General features: G+C 37.8%; 1 protein-coding gene across 10 annotated transcripts in view; it reads right to left on the reverse strand.

The window, feature by feature from the left end:
* DDAH1 (dimethylarginine dimethylaminohydrolase 1) overlaps nucleotides 1-18,843 on the reverse strand; it is a 194,978-nt gene that overhangs the window by 63,757 nt on the left and 112,378 nt on the right. Inside the window, exon 2 of one of the 10 annotated variants that reach the window (XM_061633531.1) lies at nucleotides 109-178. The exons of the other annotated variants lie outside the window; for them this stretch is intronic. Within the exon in view, the coding sequence (XP_061489515.1) occupies nucleotides 109-132 (24 nt within the window). The 5' untranslated portion in view covers nucleotides 133-178. The remainder of the gene's footprint in view (nucleotides 1-108; nucleotides 179-18,843) is intronic. 10 annotated transcript variants of the gene reach the window in all.

Raw genomic sequence — 18,843 nt, forward strand, 5'->3', positions numbered from 1 at the left:
CAATGTTATGTCCTACATTAGTTGTAATTTCCTCACAAAATGAACTGCAGACAAATGAAGGACCAAGATAAGGTGAAAGGATCCTATGTGCCTTGCATTCGCACTCACCTCATTGCAATCATTCGTTCTCATTGTCTCCCAAAAGACACATGCTTTTCATATGAGCATTGCTAAGATTCTGCAGTGGATGGAAGGGAAAGTGACAGGTCAAAATTCTTATTCTTATCTAGTGTTTTTTACTTGTCAGGAAATGGCTGAATAAAAAGTTAAAAGATCCCTTGCTAGTTTCAGCAGTCAAAAGTGTTGTCATCTGCAAATCACACAGAAAAAATCTCTAGGAAATATGCTAGTTTGGTTGGTTATCATTGGTTTCACTGCTTACTTCTATCTGATCAACTTTACAATCATTGTAGCCACACCAGAGAAAAGTGCATTATTTTCCTTTTTTCACCCCACCATTTTTGAGTTTAAAAAGCATGCTTATACATTTCATATGCAAAACATTAGATCAGGGTTGGCCCTCTTATGAGCTACACTGAGACCTATGCCTCAGGAGACAGAATGGAAAGGGCAATGGATATGTACACCCTTACCTGGTCACCCATCCACCACTGTTTTGCACTCTAGGAGTGACATCAATAATTTGCTGCAGCACCAAAGCACACAGCAGCACTAATGCTAGAATGCTTTTTCTTCAGAGTCCTCTCTCAGAGTGAGGCATTCTGGGTGATGTAGCCTTGGAGATCACCTGCACTCCTGCTGCTTTGCCACAGCATCAAATACTGTTTGAAGTTTAATAGTAGTGAACTGTTCAACGTTAAAAGTCTAACAATCAACTGCTCTTAAACTTAAAATAGCCTTTACTGCTGTGCCCAAGGAAGAGTGATGCAGGAGCTCTTTGGAGTCACTTCACTAACAATGCCTCACCTTGGCAAAAAGTATTGTCATGTGTGAGGCACCGGAGAGCATCAGTACACCAGCACTGCTGACGTGACAGCAAAAACAACAGGAGGAGGAGGATGGCAGTGATAGCATGTGGGACAGTGGCAGCTCTGTCTCAGGTGGCAGAATATCTTTGACTTGCCCTGGATAGAATACCTATATTTGGATGAAGATGCACATGATATAAAAAGTGATGACACAGCATGTTCTTATTTATTTTATTTATTTATTTAATTTGTATCCCGCCCTTCCTCCCAGCAGGAGCCCAGGGCGGCAAACAAGGCACTAAAACCACTTTAAAACATCATAAAAACAAATCTTAAAATACATTAAGACAAAACAGCATTAAAAACATTTTAAAAACTTTTTTAAAAGGTTAAAAACATTATTAAAAACATATTAAGCAAATCTGACACAGATACAGACTGGGATAGCTCTCAACTTAAAAGGCTTGTTGAAAAAGAAAAGTCTTCAAAAGGTGCCGAAAAGATAGTTCCCTATCATATGAACCCAACCTCCTTCTGGCTTCAGCAATTACACGACTTGTATTTCCAATGAATTAACAGAAGGTTCAGTTTTGCTCCCCCTTCCCAATGTTTCAGATAGGCTGTCCGTATTTTTTCTTCTTTGAAAAAGCAACACACATGAATTTGTTCATCTATCCATTTATTTTTTACCCTCAGAAAACAAAGGTAAAATAAGTTGCAAAACTGTTCCAGGAACTGGGTGGCGGGTGGCAGGTGGGGTGGGGAATGGGTTTATAAAATCACAGGCTCCAACTATCAGGCGTTCTCCAGTTGTGGATCTTCCCCACTCAGACTTCACTATGTTGAAAATGTGCAGTTATATTTTAAGCTCAATCTGGAATGGAAGATTTACATTTGTTTACAAAAGAAGAGAAACTGCTCCACCACACACCACACACATCCTTCAACATTTTAAAAGAAAGCTGCATACAGCCTCAATCTGAGGTCAGCACAAGGCTTTTATAAAAATTGCTACCCGTTAATATATCAAATGTTCTAATAAATAAAATAAATAAGTGGCTGAATACTTAAGCCTTTATTGCTTTGCACTGTGATTCCCCCCCCCCATAAGCACATTCCTGTTTTGAGATGGAATGTATCTAATCCATGATAAATCTGGTTGAGAGGCTCTGGGCTTAAGCCAACTGAGCTATGTTTGAAGGAAAAGGATATTAAATGTGTTTGATGGCATTTCTAAGAATCCTGTTTCCTCAGCCCCTCCACTTTGAAATGGAACTCATTAGTCTTTGCATAGATGCAGTTCATCAATTGCCTCAACTGCGGTATGCAAAATATCCATCCTCTCCGTATTTGTGCCAATGTACTTCAACTTCAAGCCATTTCTTAAAAGTTATTTATTGGCACTCACTTATCTCAGCTCTGGCACCAAAATAAATGTTTTCAAAATGAGAACAGAAGTGACAGATTGATGAGCAGAAGGAGGGAGGGAAAAGAAACAGGAAGATGGATCCTTTGTTTTCTTAGCTGTCCAGTGCAAACAGCATGCAACATTTTACAAAATGAGCTTGAAGCTAAACATGTTGAATAAATGTCTTTGGGGAAATCTGGATCTATGACAAAACACCATAGCTCTGCTGGTCTTTGCATGCATTCTTAAAAATGGCAGCACAACAGCTATACATAACTCAACCAACACAGGAGTTCAGTGGGGTTGAATTTCTCCTTTTGTGAATGCCTTGTTCAGAACTTGCTGCTATAGGCTGCAGGAAAGTATGTAAAAATATATCTCCGCCCCACTAAGCTCAATTATTTTCTTCCATGAACAAAGCAAGGTTTGAATTTCACTGTACACGTAATATTCAGGTATGCTGGCTGGTTTTAACTGTCACATATCCCTCCTTCAACCAATCAAGTCCTAGGGGAAAAGCTCTGTGAATCCTTATTATTTTCACTTCCAGCAGTTTTCTTCACTGCTTCCTCAGAAGTTTTGAATCTCCTTCAGATTTGAAAAACACTTGATGCAAGAGCTATATAATGGACATCTGAAGGGCTTTTTAAGCAACAACACTGCTTAGAAATATGTGTGTGCCATTAGCTTGTGTGTGTACATATTACATTAGTGGATTACAGATTTATGCATGTGTATTTAGAATGAGAGCAAAAAAATATCTAAAATCTTGAGACCTAATGATGAAGAAGAAGGGTATGGAAGGGAGGGCTCTAGTTAAATAATACCAAGATGAGATATGGAAATAAGTTGTAAATATATGGAAAACTTTTGCTGGGAATTAGCTTGCTGCAAAATACCAGCAAATATTTGGTTGGATAGAGATGGCAACAGAAAAATGTAAATCTTAGACAAATATGAAAACAAAGCAACATTCTAAATAGTTTTCTGCTCACAGATACAAAATGGCCAATTGTTAGACACGGGACTGAGACAGGCACAGTCTATTTTGCCTGGACATGCACGGTAGGCCAAGAATGCACCTGCATAAGCCAAGCATTCATTATCTTTGAGACACCCAATATCCCATAATACCCAGAGTGACTGCTAGTTCCAAGTCCACCATTGACCACATGCCATGTGCCCCCCCTTTTTGCAATGAAAAGTATTTAAAATTCATGAAGCTTGCTGAAAGCTCAACTGTCACATTCTACTCATTCCAAAGTGCATGGGAAAAAGAGAGCATAATGGACATTTCATCTGGAGCTATTATTGCCCTTGAATAACCAATATTCCATTAAATTGCTAATAAACCCACTTGAAGATGTTAACAATCAAGCCATACAGGAGCATTCCTCTTCCCTAACACTGAGATGTCAGATTTCACTTTGTACAGTACTGCAGTTTCTGTGCTGTTTGTTCAAAGCTTGATGCAAGATTTTCAGAACACTTACTCCATTCTAGAGAGCACATAACAACAATTAAGCACCTAAAATGAATGAAGTAATCTACAAAAATACTGTAGTTAAACCAAGATAAAAAAGCCCTGCCTAAAGCCTTACTATCAAATTAGTTAAAATATAATACAAGATGGGGGGAAAGGGGCGGGAGACAGAAAGGAAGAGAAGAAATAAAAGATAATGGGGAATTTAATAATGCAATCATGAGAATTGTGTAATTTTTCTTGCTTCACATACATTTTTTAAAGCATTATAGAAAGTCAGAAATGTAACAGGAATGTTTGTCTATTCTCCCATGATATTAAACAGTTTCACAAACCTATGTGCATGCCTGCATGAATACAAACAATATTAGAGAAAGATAAAACATTACAAGTTTTATATTGACACAGTTGTGGCTTCAAATTTGCATATAGATTCAATCTTTTCTGAAATATTTTTGTTCTAAACCAGAGACCGAGAACCTGTGACCATCTAGATGTTGTTGGACTACAACTCCTATCCTGACCACTGGCCGTGGTGGTTGGAGCTGATGGGACTTGGAGACTAACAACCTCTGAAGGACCTCAAGTTCTCCATCCCTGTTCTAAACTTTTGAAATGTTCCTAACTTTTTTTCTTCGGAATACACTAGCCTTCAAAAGGATTCGTTTAGTCTGCCAAAGTCCATACCCTTTGGATGCAAGAAATATTTGAGAGGTTGGGGAGAAAGAGAGATCTGTTAATTATTTATAATTTAATGTCTATTGCTTTCCTTGCTTTCCTTGATAGCAGTTACCTGTTTTTAGGAACTCTGGGACTTGAAGTGGGAACTTTGTGTTCTTCTGAGGCTATCCCTAGTTAACTACCCAGGCAGGTCTATGTGTGCACTAAGGTTTCAGATTGCAATTCAGGAACAGAAGGTAATGCAAACAGAATTCTGTGTGTTATAAGAATGGGCCCTAATTTGCAAAGGAATTAACAGAAAGGTGTACAAAGAGAGATGTAGCAAAAACAAGCCAACCCAAAACAATAAATGTCTTGCACAGCTTCTGCCAGTTATCAGACAAAAGAAGAGTTCTCTTTAATTGTACGTCCAAGGAAAAAGTAAATTAAAATCACTTCAATGGTGTGCATTTGGTAGGAATAAAATAGAAAGAATCTGCAAACCTTGACCTTGGGGTGTGAAGACTATTTGGACTATGTTGCTTCCCCACTCCATACGTATCCCAACACAGTCCAAATAATCTTCACATCCCAAGGTCAAGGTTTGCAGATTCTATTTTATTTATTTATTTATTTATTAAGTGCATATCCTACCTTTCCTCCCAAAGGAGCCCAGGGCAGCAAACAATGTAATAAAATATCTTTAAAATATCAATATTTCATATCCATGCTATGATGCTATCCACAGACATGCATAACTTCAGATGTTTAAATATTTTAAGATGGCAATCTAAAAGTTGAGTGAATTCACATATATGGATTAAGCAACAATTTAATTTCCACCATAAAGTAGCTTTCTAGTCATGAGAGGTAGTGACTCATGATGACTGACCAAGTGGCCACTGGTGACAGTAGTTGCATAGTTATCTGGTTATCAAGTACAAAGCAGAATCATCATTAACTGTTAAAACAAGTTTTTAAAGATAGTTGAATTGCACCAAATGCTACAGTGCCTCACAGATTTTATTTAAGATAATTTTATACCACCCTTCATTCTGTTCAAGAATTTCAACATGGTGTATGGTAAGTTAAATCAAACATAAATACAACTATAAAAAAGGACAAAAATATTAATTCTTAAAGCATACAAAATATTACAAAGTGCCTGGATGAACAAAAAATGTTTTAGCCTGATGTCCAAAATACTGCAATGTAGGTGCCAGGCAAGACTATAGCAGGGCTGGGGAACCCTACATTCCCTCACAGGTAAACTTTCAGGAGTCACATGCCAGCGGTGGACCAGGGCCAGAGGCAAATGAGAGTGGAGCAAAAGATTGATTGCTACCTTTATTCAGTAGGCTACATTCCAGCCATGCAAAAGGCAAATATTTCTACTAGGGCTGTGCACGGACCTCCCAATCCGATTTGTAAATATAGATCAGGCCCAATCCAATCCAGGCAGATCTGGACCTCATCTGACCTGATCCAGAACGAAATCCAGATCACAGCCCAGTTATTACAAATCTCCAGAAATTCCACTGATTTACATTGCAAAACCAAAACAGCCTTAACTTGTTTTTTTACCTAGGGACATGAAATGTGGAGATATAGTAGCTGCCATATAGGGGATTAAACCTGCAGGTGGATAGCTCCAGGGCTTTTCAAGCTACCCATCTTTAAATTTTAAAATCTTTTAAAATTAAAACGGACGTAATGGTTTTGTTTTTTCATACAGGGACATGAAATTTGGCAACATTGTAGCCTTTACAGGAGGAATTAATCCTACCAAATTTCAGGTGGATATCCCCAGGGGCTTTCATGCAACCCATCTTTAAAGTTTGCTTTTAAAAAATAAATAAAAAAGACTGAGCGCTCTGACATGCCAATTCTCATGCTCCTGTGTTTCTCATGTTCTCTTCTTCAAGAGTTTGAAAAAAGAGTAAAAAAAAAGGTTTGTGATACTAGGCATGAGTATGCAGCATTAGGCAGGCACGGGCAGGCAGCATCATGGAGGTAATATATGCGTATGGACATGAAATTTGGGGACATGGTAGCTCCTGTAGAGGGAGTTAACTCTGCCAAATTTCAGGTGGGTAGCTCCTTGGGTTTTCATGCTAACCACCTTTAAAATTTGTTTTTTCCAAGGAAGATTTTTTTTTAAAGACCCTGTCATATAGGGAGTAGATTGCCAATAGCAGTAGTGAGTCAGAAAAAAATACTATTTAATATTAATAATATTCACTGTGGTTAGCAACTGGAAATAATAACAATGATGATGATGATAATTCTTAACTTAGAATGCTGGCTAGTATGCCCACAAGGTTTGGTTGGCTGTCTGTCTAGCTAACAACAACAACAATAAATGTAACCACACTAGGTGGCTGCTTCTTATTGTTTGTGGGTAGCAACTTGAAAATAATAATGAATTCAGAAAGCTGTGACTAAATATGCCCACAAGGTTTAATAATTCTTAGCAATGAGAACAGAATAATTTTTAAAAGCAAACTTAAAAAAATGTAAATAAGGATGGGAATGGAATTGACTGGGAAAGAACAGAAAACATATACAGGATGAGCAAAAGCCTGCCAAACCCCACCAAACATTTCTAAGAGACAGAACTTACAAATGATTTCTGCATTTTAAGACTTCACCCCTGCCAAGCACTGAGACTGGAGAGTGTTAGGTGGGGTGATAGCATTCTAGCCTCTCCTCACCCTGGTGTTCTCCTTATCTGGTGTTGTAATTGCTCCATTTCAGAGACACCATATCTGGGTTCATTAGACACAGTTTTGATATACAGATCTGTACAGATCTCTACAAATCAATTCAGAAAACTAGTTGATCCACTCTGTAGAGATCTGTAGCTGCTTAAGCCTGATCTGGAAAGGATACAAATCGATCCAAACCCGCCCAATTTGGTTTGGGCAAATCCGGTGCACAGCCCTAATTTCTACACTCACACACACATCACTTCCTCATTCATCCAGGCAAGCAAGGTTATTATCACAATTCAAAGACACATCCCAGCTAGGCAAAAGCACTCAAGAAAGACATGGAGCAGGGGTGGTAAAAGGACACAGCCTGCAGAGACTTGTGAGGGCTGGACAGAGAGACCTGGAGGGCCACATTTGGGCCCTGGGCCTGAGGCTTCCTACCCCTGAAAGGCCCTTTCTTTTGTTTTCATATATTGCATCTGAAGAAGGGCCTCAGCAGAAGATCTTAAGCCAGGGCTGGTTGATATGGAAAGAGGCATATCTGAACATATATTTAAGGGCCAAACTGGATGATATATGAAATGTGCAGACACTTTTGAAAAAGTCACATGCACATTTAATTGCCCTTTTACCTTTAGCGCTGTCCAGGACAACCCACCCACACCCTGATACCATAACACAACATTGTGTATTTCCCCATTATTGGTCCATATGACTGTCTGTCACAATGGAGGGAAGGAAGGGTAGGCTAAGACAGCTTTACATCAAGACATAAATAAATTGTGGGGGGACTTAGGCATATGCTTGCTATTTTCAGGGGCGGTCATGCATTTACTGTATCATCTTGTTTGGTTCCAAAGCAAGGTCTGCTGCACTGGTCTGCACTGCCAAACCAGTACAACTTTCAAAGTGTTTTGCTGCATCAGTGCAACATCATGACCAACGTTGCTGAAGTGGTGGAAGAACACTTGCATCTGATCTCTTCATTCTTTATTTGCCTTGCATCCTACAATCCACACAGTTAATTTGATTTTCTGTAGGCATTTAACATAATAAATGTGAAGTGGATAAGCTATGCTCTCCAGATGTTGATGGATTTCATTTTCCCTAGCCATTAAATATTTCGGCCGGGGCTGATAGGAATTGACAGTTACCGTAAGGAAATAAAAAGAGCCTGCTGGATCAGGCCAATGCCCATCCAGTCTAGTAACCTGTTCTTGCAGTGGCCAAACTGATGCCTATGGGAAACTTGCAAGCAGGACCCATGCACAGTTTCCAATAACTGGTATAATTCACAGACATACCATCCCTGACATTTCAACATCTGGAGGGCTACAAGTTAGCCACCCCTGGTTTTACACCCACACATATTCTGTTAATTGAATTGAATGGCCTGTGTTTCTTAATTGTGCTCCTCCTGAGTCTCAGGATAGCACATGTCCATCTTTCCTTACATGTAAATCAGAACTTTTTAAAAGAAGCTGGTGATTATTCTCTGCTATGTTATACTGTGGAATGCGCCAGTGCTGTATTCACTGTATACTTTCTGGGGCTGTATGCTATCAAACAGTGATCCAAACAAATCTGCTTAGTAGTAGTTCCTTTGCAAGCCTTTCAGTGAATTTCACAGATTTCACCATAAAACTTTCAATGAATGGTTCAAATGTCGTTCCTGTTACAAGGAAAAATAAAGGCCTGGTTTTTAGTTCTAGTTCAGGTCTCATTCCCTAGCAGTATCAGAGAATACTAGCTGACTTCTTGAAACTACACTGCATAAGAGAAAAGTGTCAGAGGTAACATAAACAGAAAACAATACACGCTCCTTTCCAGACCCATGGACAGAGAGCTTGTTCATTGAAATATAATCCAGAAAGCAAGAACACTGTAGCAACAAGTGTTACTTTAGAGGTGATCTAATAATATATTTTCTTTCCCAGTCCTTTACAACTCCCATTGCTGTATCATGATCTTGAATAGGGATGGAAATGTTGCAACTTATAAAATCATACAAAGTGGAAAATGATAGCATCATGGAAAACTAGTAAATTCATTCAAGATGTGCAACTAACCAAATGTGGTTATTTCAAGGATTTCTCACAAGGGGCATTTTTACAATAAAAACCTGGAATCTTGCATCCTTGAGAAAACAATGTTTTATGCTTGGAGCATTCACACAAAAAGGGACTGAAAAGAAAGCAGCTTTAGTGTTCTTTTTCAGCTGATTCTTCCAAAAACTATTTTTATCCATCCTTTCTGAAACCTCTCTGCCATGTCCAACACTTCTCAAAAGATGCCTCAAAGAATCAGTTAGAATAGACTATAGAAGTGGTCAACTTGAAGGCACATAACAATACAAGTGGTAATTTAGAGACAGATCAAGGATTTATGTTGCTCTAAGTGTGAGTTGGTGAGAGCACCATTGCAGAAGATTCTGGGCATAGTTTTCAGTTTGCATACTAAGCTGTGCCTCCCCATCAGGCTGCATACTACACTTGCATAGTCTAGCCAAACCTGCGGCCACTTTTTACCACCATCAGGCACTTTGAAGATCTAAGCTCTTACGACAGCCTATGTAGTAACAAATAGTCCACAGCAGCCAGCCACAAATGCAAGGGCAGGGCCAAAACAGAACCACAGGATGTTATCATTAAAATGCTTAAAATCATTAATTTATTAAGTGCTCCTGAAATAAAAACAGGCCCTACTCACTTTCTAGATTTCAAGACAAGATACCATTAAAAAGGAAAGAGAATGGTTTTGCTTTCATCCATAAGTCCTTTCCCACATCCTACATTCATCAGTGGCCCTGCTCCAGATTCCTCAGCCGCGCAAGGCTCAACGGAGAGCAACAAGGAGTAGGACCTTGCCAGTTATGGCAGCCACCGTGTGGAATGTTCTTTCAGTTGAGATTGGTCAGGCCCCAACACTATGATTTTAGGCATTTGGACAAAACCTGGTTGTTCAAGACGGCATTCAACTGAAAAATCTTTATCTCCTCATTATGTGTATGTTAAGGCTGTTTTCTTTTCCCTGTGCCTTCACTTTGGGTTGGAGGGGGGGGGGGTAGCTGCTGCTTTTGTTGAGTTTTTAAAAAATATTTTTATAATGTTGGTAGTTGGTTTTATGATAGTTTGGTGCATTTTGTATATTTGGTTTCATTGCTTGTATATTTTATTCCTGCAAGTCACTTTGAGTGGAGGGTGGGTGAGAAAGCAGGATATATACAGTAGTGTGGTGGCAAATTGAGAAGTGCATACACACACACACATACACACACAACATCATTAAAAGCTGAAACACCATCACACACACACACTTTCTCCCCCTCCCCCCTAGAACATATTTTCTCTCTCTTTTCTTCCTCCTCCTCCTCTACTGCTGGTTTTGGGCTGGAACAGAACCACACATCTCCCCCCTTTTTTTGCTGCTGGGTTGAGAATGAGATCTTTTTTAACACCTTCTCCCACAACAACAGATGTCCCTAGGTGCCAATCAGCATGAAAGGGGAGTGTGTTAGTTACTGAGAAGAGTCTTCTCAGTGGTTGACTCTCTTCCTTTCACTCTGATTGGCTCTAATAAGCAGAAAAGGACAAAGATGTATGTTAGAAGACTCTTCTCAGTGGCTAACACTCTCCTTTCATGCCAGTTGGCTTGAAGGATGCTGGAGACATAGGGACCTTGCTGGGACCTGGCTCCCAAAAAAGTAAGAGGTCTAAGACTCCCCCCCAAGACCCCAACAACTTACATATATATATATAAATAAAATAAATAACTAATGATATCCTGCTCTCTCTCTCTCTCTCTCTCTCTCTCTCTCTCTCTCTCTCTCTGTGTGTGTGTGCGTGTGTGTGTGAGAGAGAGAGAGACAGAGAGAAAGAGAGAGAGAGAGAGATCCTGCAGTGAGTATCCCCTCTGCAGGCAATTAGTTTTCTCAGGCATCCTGATCAGTGAGATGTTCAGAAAATACAAACAATGGAATGGAAACAAGAAAACCACTTAATTATAATACAATCTCTATAACACAAATAGCTGGCATGGTTCACCTCCACTACTGTGCTCACTAAAGCCAAGAGTGGCTCCAAGCAATTACATGAGAGATCAATTACCTGAATAGTGTTTTAGTGCTCTCTGTTTAAGCGCTACCCTGGCTCATGCTGCTAAAAAAGCATGAAAGGCAAGACACATATGTTGGAGATTTTATTGGGATCATACATAGCAGTGACACAAAATCTTCTGCAGCGCCTTTAGAATCGAAAAAGCAGCAAGGATAAAGGTAAATATTAAATTCCACTTGATAGGTACATAATATACTTCCTATCCTTGTATTCCAATTGTATGCTTGGGAGTAGGAGAACTGGAATGAGAAACACACGCACACCCTTTGCTTTTAGAAAGTAATGCCATGCCATCTCACAGTGAACCCAAAAGACTTTTCATTAAGATTCTATGAGCTTTTTCATTTTAATCAATGGAAACCAAGATCAGTTTCTAATAGTTTGTTGGTAATTTAAATACACATGCACAAGAGGCTGCCAAAAACATGGTGGAAGGAAGGACAAACAGCAGGAAGCCTAAGGGTTGACTATAGTACTTTTCCTTCTAAGCATATTTAACCACCTCGAAGCTGTGTATTTTTTTAAAACTTTGATTAAAGAAAATACGGCATGTTGTAAAAAGAAAATCTAGGCCACTCCATAAAGATGTGATTTATTGCAGCATTAAAGAGAGAAAACAATTCTGTTAGCAGCTAGACAGCTACAAGCGCAATCCTTAGTTATTCAGAATTAAATCCTACTGTGTTCAATTACGCTTTTTCTTTGGTAAGTGTGTTTAGGATTATAGCCTACATTAGCATCTGCATATCAGTTAATGTGTAGAGGACCTTCCTGGTTAATGATAGATTCTGACATGCCTTTCTAAACACAGAGGATCAGGTAGAATAAAATGTAGACATGATGCCCAATACAGGTTTGTGAAATATGCATTCCTTCTTTTCCATAACCACCCTTAATAAACAGAAGGAAAAAGAACAAGTCACACTGAACCAAGGGAGGGATTATTTTTCGCTCCAACTAAAGTTCAGATAAACAACTTGAAAAGGGCTCAAGGCAGAGAAAAGCAACTTTGTGCCTTGGTAAGGAGTCTGCATTCATTTCAATGGGTTTTTAGGGTCATAAAAATAACCCTATTTCCTCCTATGATATACTCAGCTGTAAAGAGCAGTTCACAAACAAATGTCTATTCACTAATAGGCAAAAATATCTCTGAGATATTGTACTGTCCTACAAATTTGGCAAAATACAAACAGAATTTGGGTTGGTCTTTCACAGTCCAATCCACTTCCTGTGGAGCTTGGAAGAATTTGGTAACATGTGCCTCTGAGCATATGGTGAGTGGTAGCAACACCTGCAATCAGCCCAAATAATAGAAAGAAGACGTGTTCTGTGCTGATCTTGTTTTAGCAGGGAGGAAGCAACATTATTAATACAGTTGATATAGTTCAGATGGTCACTTTAAATATGTCTGATTTACTTTGCAATTTTAGTGAAGTTTCCTATAGGAAATCATTTTCTTTTGTTTCTACATCTGTGAATATGTGTACAGCAACACTGCAAAATTTACACTAAAAAAACTCCAAAAATAATTGTGGAATAATGGCACTGACTATTCTGCAGAATAGTCTCCAGTGGACACTCAATTTGCACAAGATAAAACAGTGGGAGGTGAAATATATTCTAGCAAAATTCTAGGTCTGCTCTGTTTTTAATTGACCGTGCCCACCTTGTCTTAAATGAAATGATTTAAACCTAACAGGCTGAAAACATGCATCCTCTCTTTTCCAACAGCTAGATTCAGTGCTGAAGTAGCAACATATTGTAATCAGTCTGATTTTACATCAAACTGCAGTTTCAGATTCAACTGTTAATGCACCCAAAATAGAAATAGAACATAACCTCCAATTTGAAACACAAAAGGCTGTCTTCATCATCATATGACATTGACCAATTAAAAAGCTTTGAAATTGGATCCACTAGGTGGCGATCATTGGAGCAACAGGGTAAGCTGTGAGCTCTGCTAACCCTGCAGCCTTTTCTATGAAAAAAGCCTTGACACGAACTCCAAAATCCTATCAAAAATATCTAATGGAATCAGGAATACCTCCTGCAGAGTTAGATCAACAGCAACACTTCTTATTTTGACAAAATAACCTTTTGCTGGACACATCACACATCGTGAATCAAATCAACTCGAAGATCTTAAAATGGCGGCGAAAACATCAACATCGTCAAAAAGTGAGTCAATACAATTATTAACCCCTGAATCAGAACAAGACCCAGTTACAAATCTCCTCTCCACACAAATTGCCTCCCTACAAAGCTCCCTGTTTCAAAAATGGGATGACAGCTTTAAGATCTTAGATGAAAAAATCTCATCCCTGGCAACCAAAATGGCCGACGTTACTAAAACTGCAGATGAGGCCTTAGAACTGGGCATTCAACACACAGAAGTGATCAAACACATTATTCTTAATCAGAAAGAAATATTAACTCGCGTCAATGACCAGGAAAATCGGGGCCGTCGCCGAAATTTAAGAGTGCGTGGGATCAAAGAATGGACTGATAATAAAAATATTATTCAGGTTTTAACAGCTTGGTGGTCATCAATCATGCCGGAAGCAGGCATTATTGCATCAGATATAGAACGCGCACACAGAAGTCTGGGTCCTCGCCCAAAAAATAATGCCCCTCCTAGAGATATTATAATTGCATTTTATAATTTTGCAAAAAAAGAAGAACTGCTTAAAATCGCACGTACAAAAAACCAAATCGAATTTGAAGGCAGCCCTGTCTTACTTCTACAAGACCTGAGCACTGCAACATTACAAAAACGTAAAGCATTTCGCCCTGCTACAGAACTTCTGAGACAAGAAGACATTAAGTATCGTTGGGGCTTCCCATTTGCTCTAATAACAGAAATTGATGGCATACAACACAAAGCATCAACTAAGAAAGACATGCTAAATATATTAGCACTATTCAACATAAACTCTCCGTGGGACGAAGAAGAAATAGAATCAGATGATTTATTCAATATGTTACTTGACTGTGAAAACTGGAAATCCTTCCCTCACACTACAAGACGCAGAAGACGCCCAAGAATGGATATAGTCAGCAATCCAACTACTACTCTAAGAGCACTGAGATCCACATCCACCAGGAAAAAATGAACATTAATGAATAGAACAACATATGAATCATCGCACAAACAAATCTCTCAAGGACTAAACCGCAAATCTCTAATACAAGCAAAGGCTAAGTTGGTGCAATTTACTACAGGCTGGGGTTAGCAGAAATATAATGAGTTATTTAGTTAAAAATTTTCTCTATTTGCTACTATTCAAGCTTATACTATTTTATTCTTCTCCGAGGTAATAAACCTCGGAAATTCGACCGACTAATACAGGGCTGTCGTAGACAACACCTGTAAGCAGAGTTAGTTTACTCTGTCTTTCATTAGTCAGGTACGGGGGTTACATGTTGGGGGGGAAGTTATGTTTTACTTGGGGTTTTCAGAGCTATACCTTCAATACAAGTCATTATAAACGGTTAAACGCAGTAAAATTAAGATGGAAATGGAATGGAACTAAAGGATATTGGTATATTCAAGTGATCGAAACACTCAATTTAAATGTTTCTAATGGTTGAACTTAAACTGTTAACACTAAATGTGAGGGGACTGGGAGATGCTATCAAAAGACGGAGAGTTTCAGATTATATTAAAAATCAACAACCCTCAATTATATTCCTGCAAGAAATATATAAACCAAAATCTAATTATCACCTTCTTCCACATAAATATTTTGGTAAACAATTTTTAGCTATGGGAGGAAATCATTCAAGAGGAGTAGGAATTGTCTTTGCTAATACACTTAACTTCCAAGTTCAAAAACAACAAATAGACCCAGAGGGCAGATATATATTCCTTTCTGGATTATTACAAAATCGTAACTTCACCCTAGCATCAATTTATTCTCCTAATACTAATCAGCTACATTTTCTATCCAAAACACTTAAAACACTTCAGAAATTTGCTTCAGGAGAAATTCTTATAGGCGGGGATTTAAATATGAGCAGTGACCCTATACTAGACAAAAGCACAAGACCACCAATATCAATTACAAAAACATCATCTCCCATGCAGTCTTTATTACAAAAACACAGATTAATAGATGCATGGCGCCACATGAATACTAACATTAAAGATTACACATATCAATCTCCCAGATTTAAAACTTTCTCGAGAATAGATTATATCCTAGTATCTTTAAAACTCCTCACTAATATTACTAAAGCGGAAATATATCCCAGAATAGTATCAGATCATGCTGCAGTAGGAATAAATTTAAACACCCTACAATACACTCCATACAATTCAATATGGAGATTTGACTCTCTCCTTATCACTGACCGATCAGCCACTAACACACTACAGGAAAAGTTAAAAGAATATTTTGAATTTAACAATACCCCTGACATCACAATGAATATATTGTGGGATGCTATGAAAGCAACAATGAGAGGTCACTGCATAAATGAAATGGCTAAGAAGAAACGTCACACTGACCCAATTAAAACTCAATTATTAACAGAGATAGATAGACTCGAATCTCAACATAAACAAAATAACTCAGACATTATATTTGAGGAACTACAACAGAAGAAGAAAGCACTAGAAGCTATAGATGCTACGAAAATAGCTAAATCTCTCTGGTACACTAAACAAAAATACTATGAATGGGGAAATAAACACTCTAGATTACTAGCTCATACTCTAAAATCACGACATACCGCCACTACAATTACAGCAATCACACATCAAGAGAACTTAACTTCTGATATTAAAGAAATCAATAAATGTTTTATGGATTTCTACAATAAACTATATAGCACTACACCTATCAAAATGGAGGAGCTTCATAAATACCTCCTTGATTTCTCCCCACCCACCCCTTCAGATGCTCAAAAAACATTTTTAAACCAAGACATAACAACAGAAGAAGTATCTGCTGCAATCAAGAATCTCAAACACAATAAGGCACCTGGACCAGATGGCTTCAATAGCACATTTTATAAAGTCTTTAAAGACGTGATAACCCCACACCTAACACAACTATTTAATTATATTTGGTCAGGTGGAATTATTCCAGAAACCTGGAAAACATCCCGCATAATAGTTATACCCAAACCAAATAAAGACAAATCAAAAGTGGAATCCTACCGCCCAATAAATCTTCTTAACCAGGATCAAAAATTATTTACTTCTATATTAGCATGTAGAATCAATTCAATGATAACTGATCTTGTTCATGTAGACCAAATAGGGTTCATTAAAGGAAGACATATATCTGATCCCATCCGAAGATTGCTTAACATCATATTTCACGCCAAAACAAACAAAAAAACACTAGGTATCTTATCTTTAGACATATACAAAGCCTTTGACTGCTTAAACTGGAATTATTTAATCAAAGTACTAGATAAATATAAATGAGGTAAAAGGATACTAAATATGGTAAATCGATTATATGACATCACTTCTGCAGTAATTCGCACTAATAATCTAGATTCTGATCCCATAACAATACACAGAGGCACGAAACAAGGTTGTCCTCTCTCTCCATTGCTATTTGCTCTTACCCTGGAACCTCTAGCTATGAAATTACGCTCACATACCCAAATACAGGGCTACAAAATTAATATGACTGACAAAGAACACCTATTGAATTTATACGCAGATGATATGACTTTAATGTTAGGAAATCCATCACAATCAGCCTCAGTACTTAAACTGACGCTTGACACTTTCTCAGACATATCTGGACTTAAAATAAATTTCAATAAATCCTCTATAATGTTTTTTCATGTTGGTCCTCAAGACCAATTGACCACCCGCAAAATACTGGGAATTAATATATGTAACTCTTGCCTTCAGATACCTGGGAATTTTGATTCCAAAAAAGACATCAAAACTGTTCTATATTAATTATCACCCCCTAATACGAAAAATGAAATCAGATTTAAATAAATGGAAAAAACTCAATCTATCCATATTAGGACGAATAGCGATCATTCGCATGAAAATAATCCCCAGATTTCTCTATCTATTTCAAGTTCTCCCTCTTCTTATTACACACAATATTATTCGTAAATGGCAAAATATGATAAATAACTTCATTTTTCAAAATAAAAGACCGAGATTAGCAATGACATCATTTTACACACACACAAACTCCGGAGGTTGGGGACTCCCAAATTTATATTTCTATTACATAGCATTTCAACTTCGCCAACTTAGTTTCATCATAATGAAATAAAAAAAATCCTGGATTGGACTAGAGGAAACTATGTTATCAAAAGGCAAGATATGGAATTTACCTTTTTACCAATTACTCACACCTGGATTAAAACTATTATTAATCCATATACAAGATCCACATTCTCCATTTGGAAACAATGGCAATTAAAACTATCCTCAATATACTCCCCTCTAACTCCCCTACCTGCTTATCCGAAAGCAGGAGATGACTTTTTGAAAAAATATATAGGAATTGGGGAGGAGAAAAACTATTTTAGATTGAGAGATTTTTTCCCACAGGGTAACCCAATCACTATTCAACAACTAAAAATTGATATCCCATCCTGGAATTTAGATTGGTTTCACACATATCAACTACAAACTATACTAAAGGATCCTCACATCAAAACATACGCCACTAAAGACATTACACCATTTGAAAAAATATTATTGGATAATGGTCACTCTGGTAAAGGAATAGTTTCTAACCTGTATAAAATATTATTAGAAAATGATATGGGGAAACTAACAGGTCTGAAAAACCAATGGGAAAAAGATCTGGGTTATCAACTGGAAACATCTGAATGGTCTTCTATTTTTCACTCTAAACACAATAAAACAATATCTGCAATACATAAAGAAACTATGTTGAAAACAATTCATAGATGGTACTATACACCAATACAACTCTCTCATATATCTTCATCAACATCTCCCTTGTGTTGGAGAGGATGCAATCAGAAAGGAACATATTTTCATCTATGGTGGAGTTGCCCGCAGATCACCACATTCTGGACTTTAATACAGACTGAACTCAACAACATTACGAAAGAAAAGATACACTTAACACCGGAATTATTTCTATTATCTTTATTCAAAAATGAAAACAAATCATTAAAATCAAAACATCTGATATGTAAACTACTTATGGCAGCAAGACTAACAATATTACAGCACTGGAAAAATCAAGATGGACCAAACTTGCAAATCTGGTTTAATAAAATCTGGACGATAGCTTTACTGGACAAAATCACACTACACCTTCGATTTCTAAGAGGTGCTGCAAAACCAGAAATGTTCACGTCAATATGGTGGAACCAGAGCTTGGAAAAGTTACTTTTTTGAACTACAACGCCCATCAGCCCCAGCCAGCATGGCCACTGGATTGGGCTGATGGGCGTTGTAGTTCAAAAAAGTAACTTTTCCAAGCTCTGGGTGGAACTATATGGAATACACCTCACAATGAGACTTACACATCCAACTTTCTCCATCTGCAAAAACTATCTGGTTTTC

This window comes from Rhineura floridana, chromosome 6 (genome assembly GCF_030035675.1).
Source record: "Rhineura floridana isolate rRhiFlo1 chromosome 6, rRhiFlo1.hap2, whole genome shotgun sequence".
NCBI lineage: Eukaryota > Metazoa > Chordata > Lepidosauria > Squamata > Rhineuridae > Rhineura > Rhineura floridana.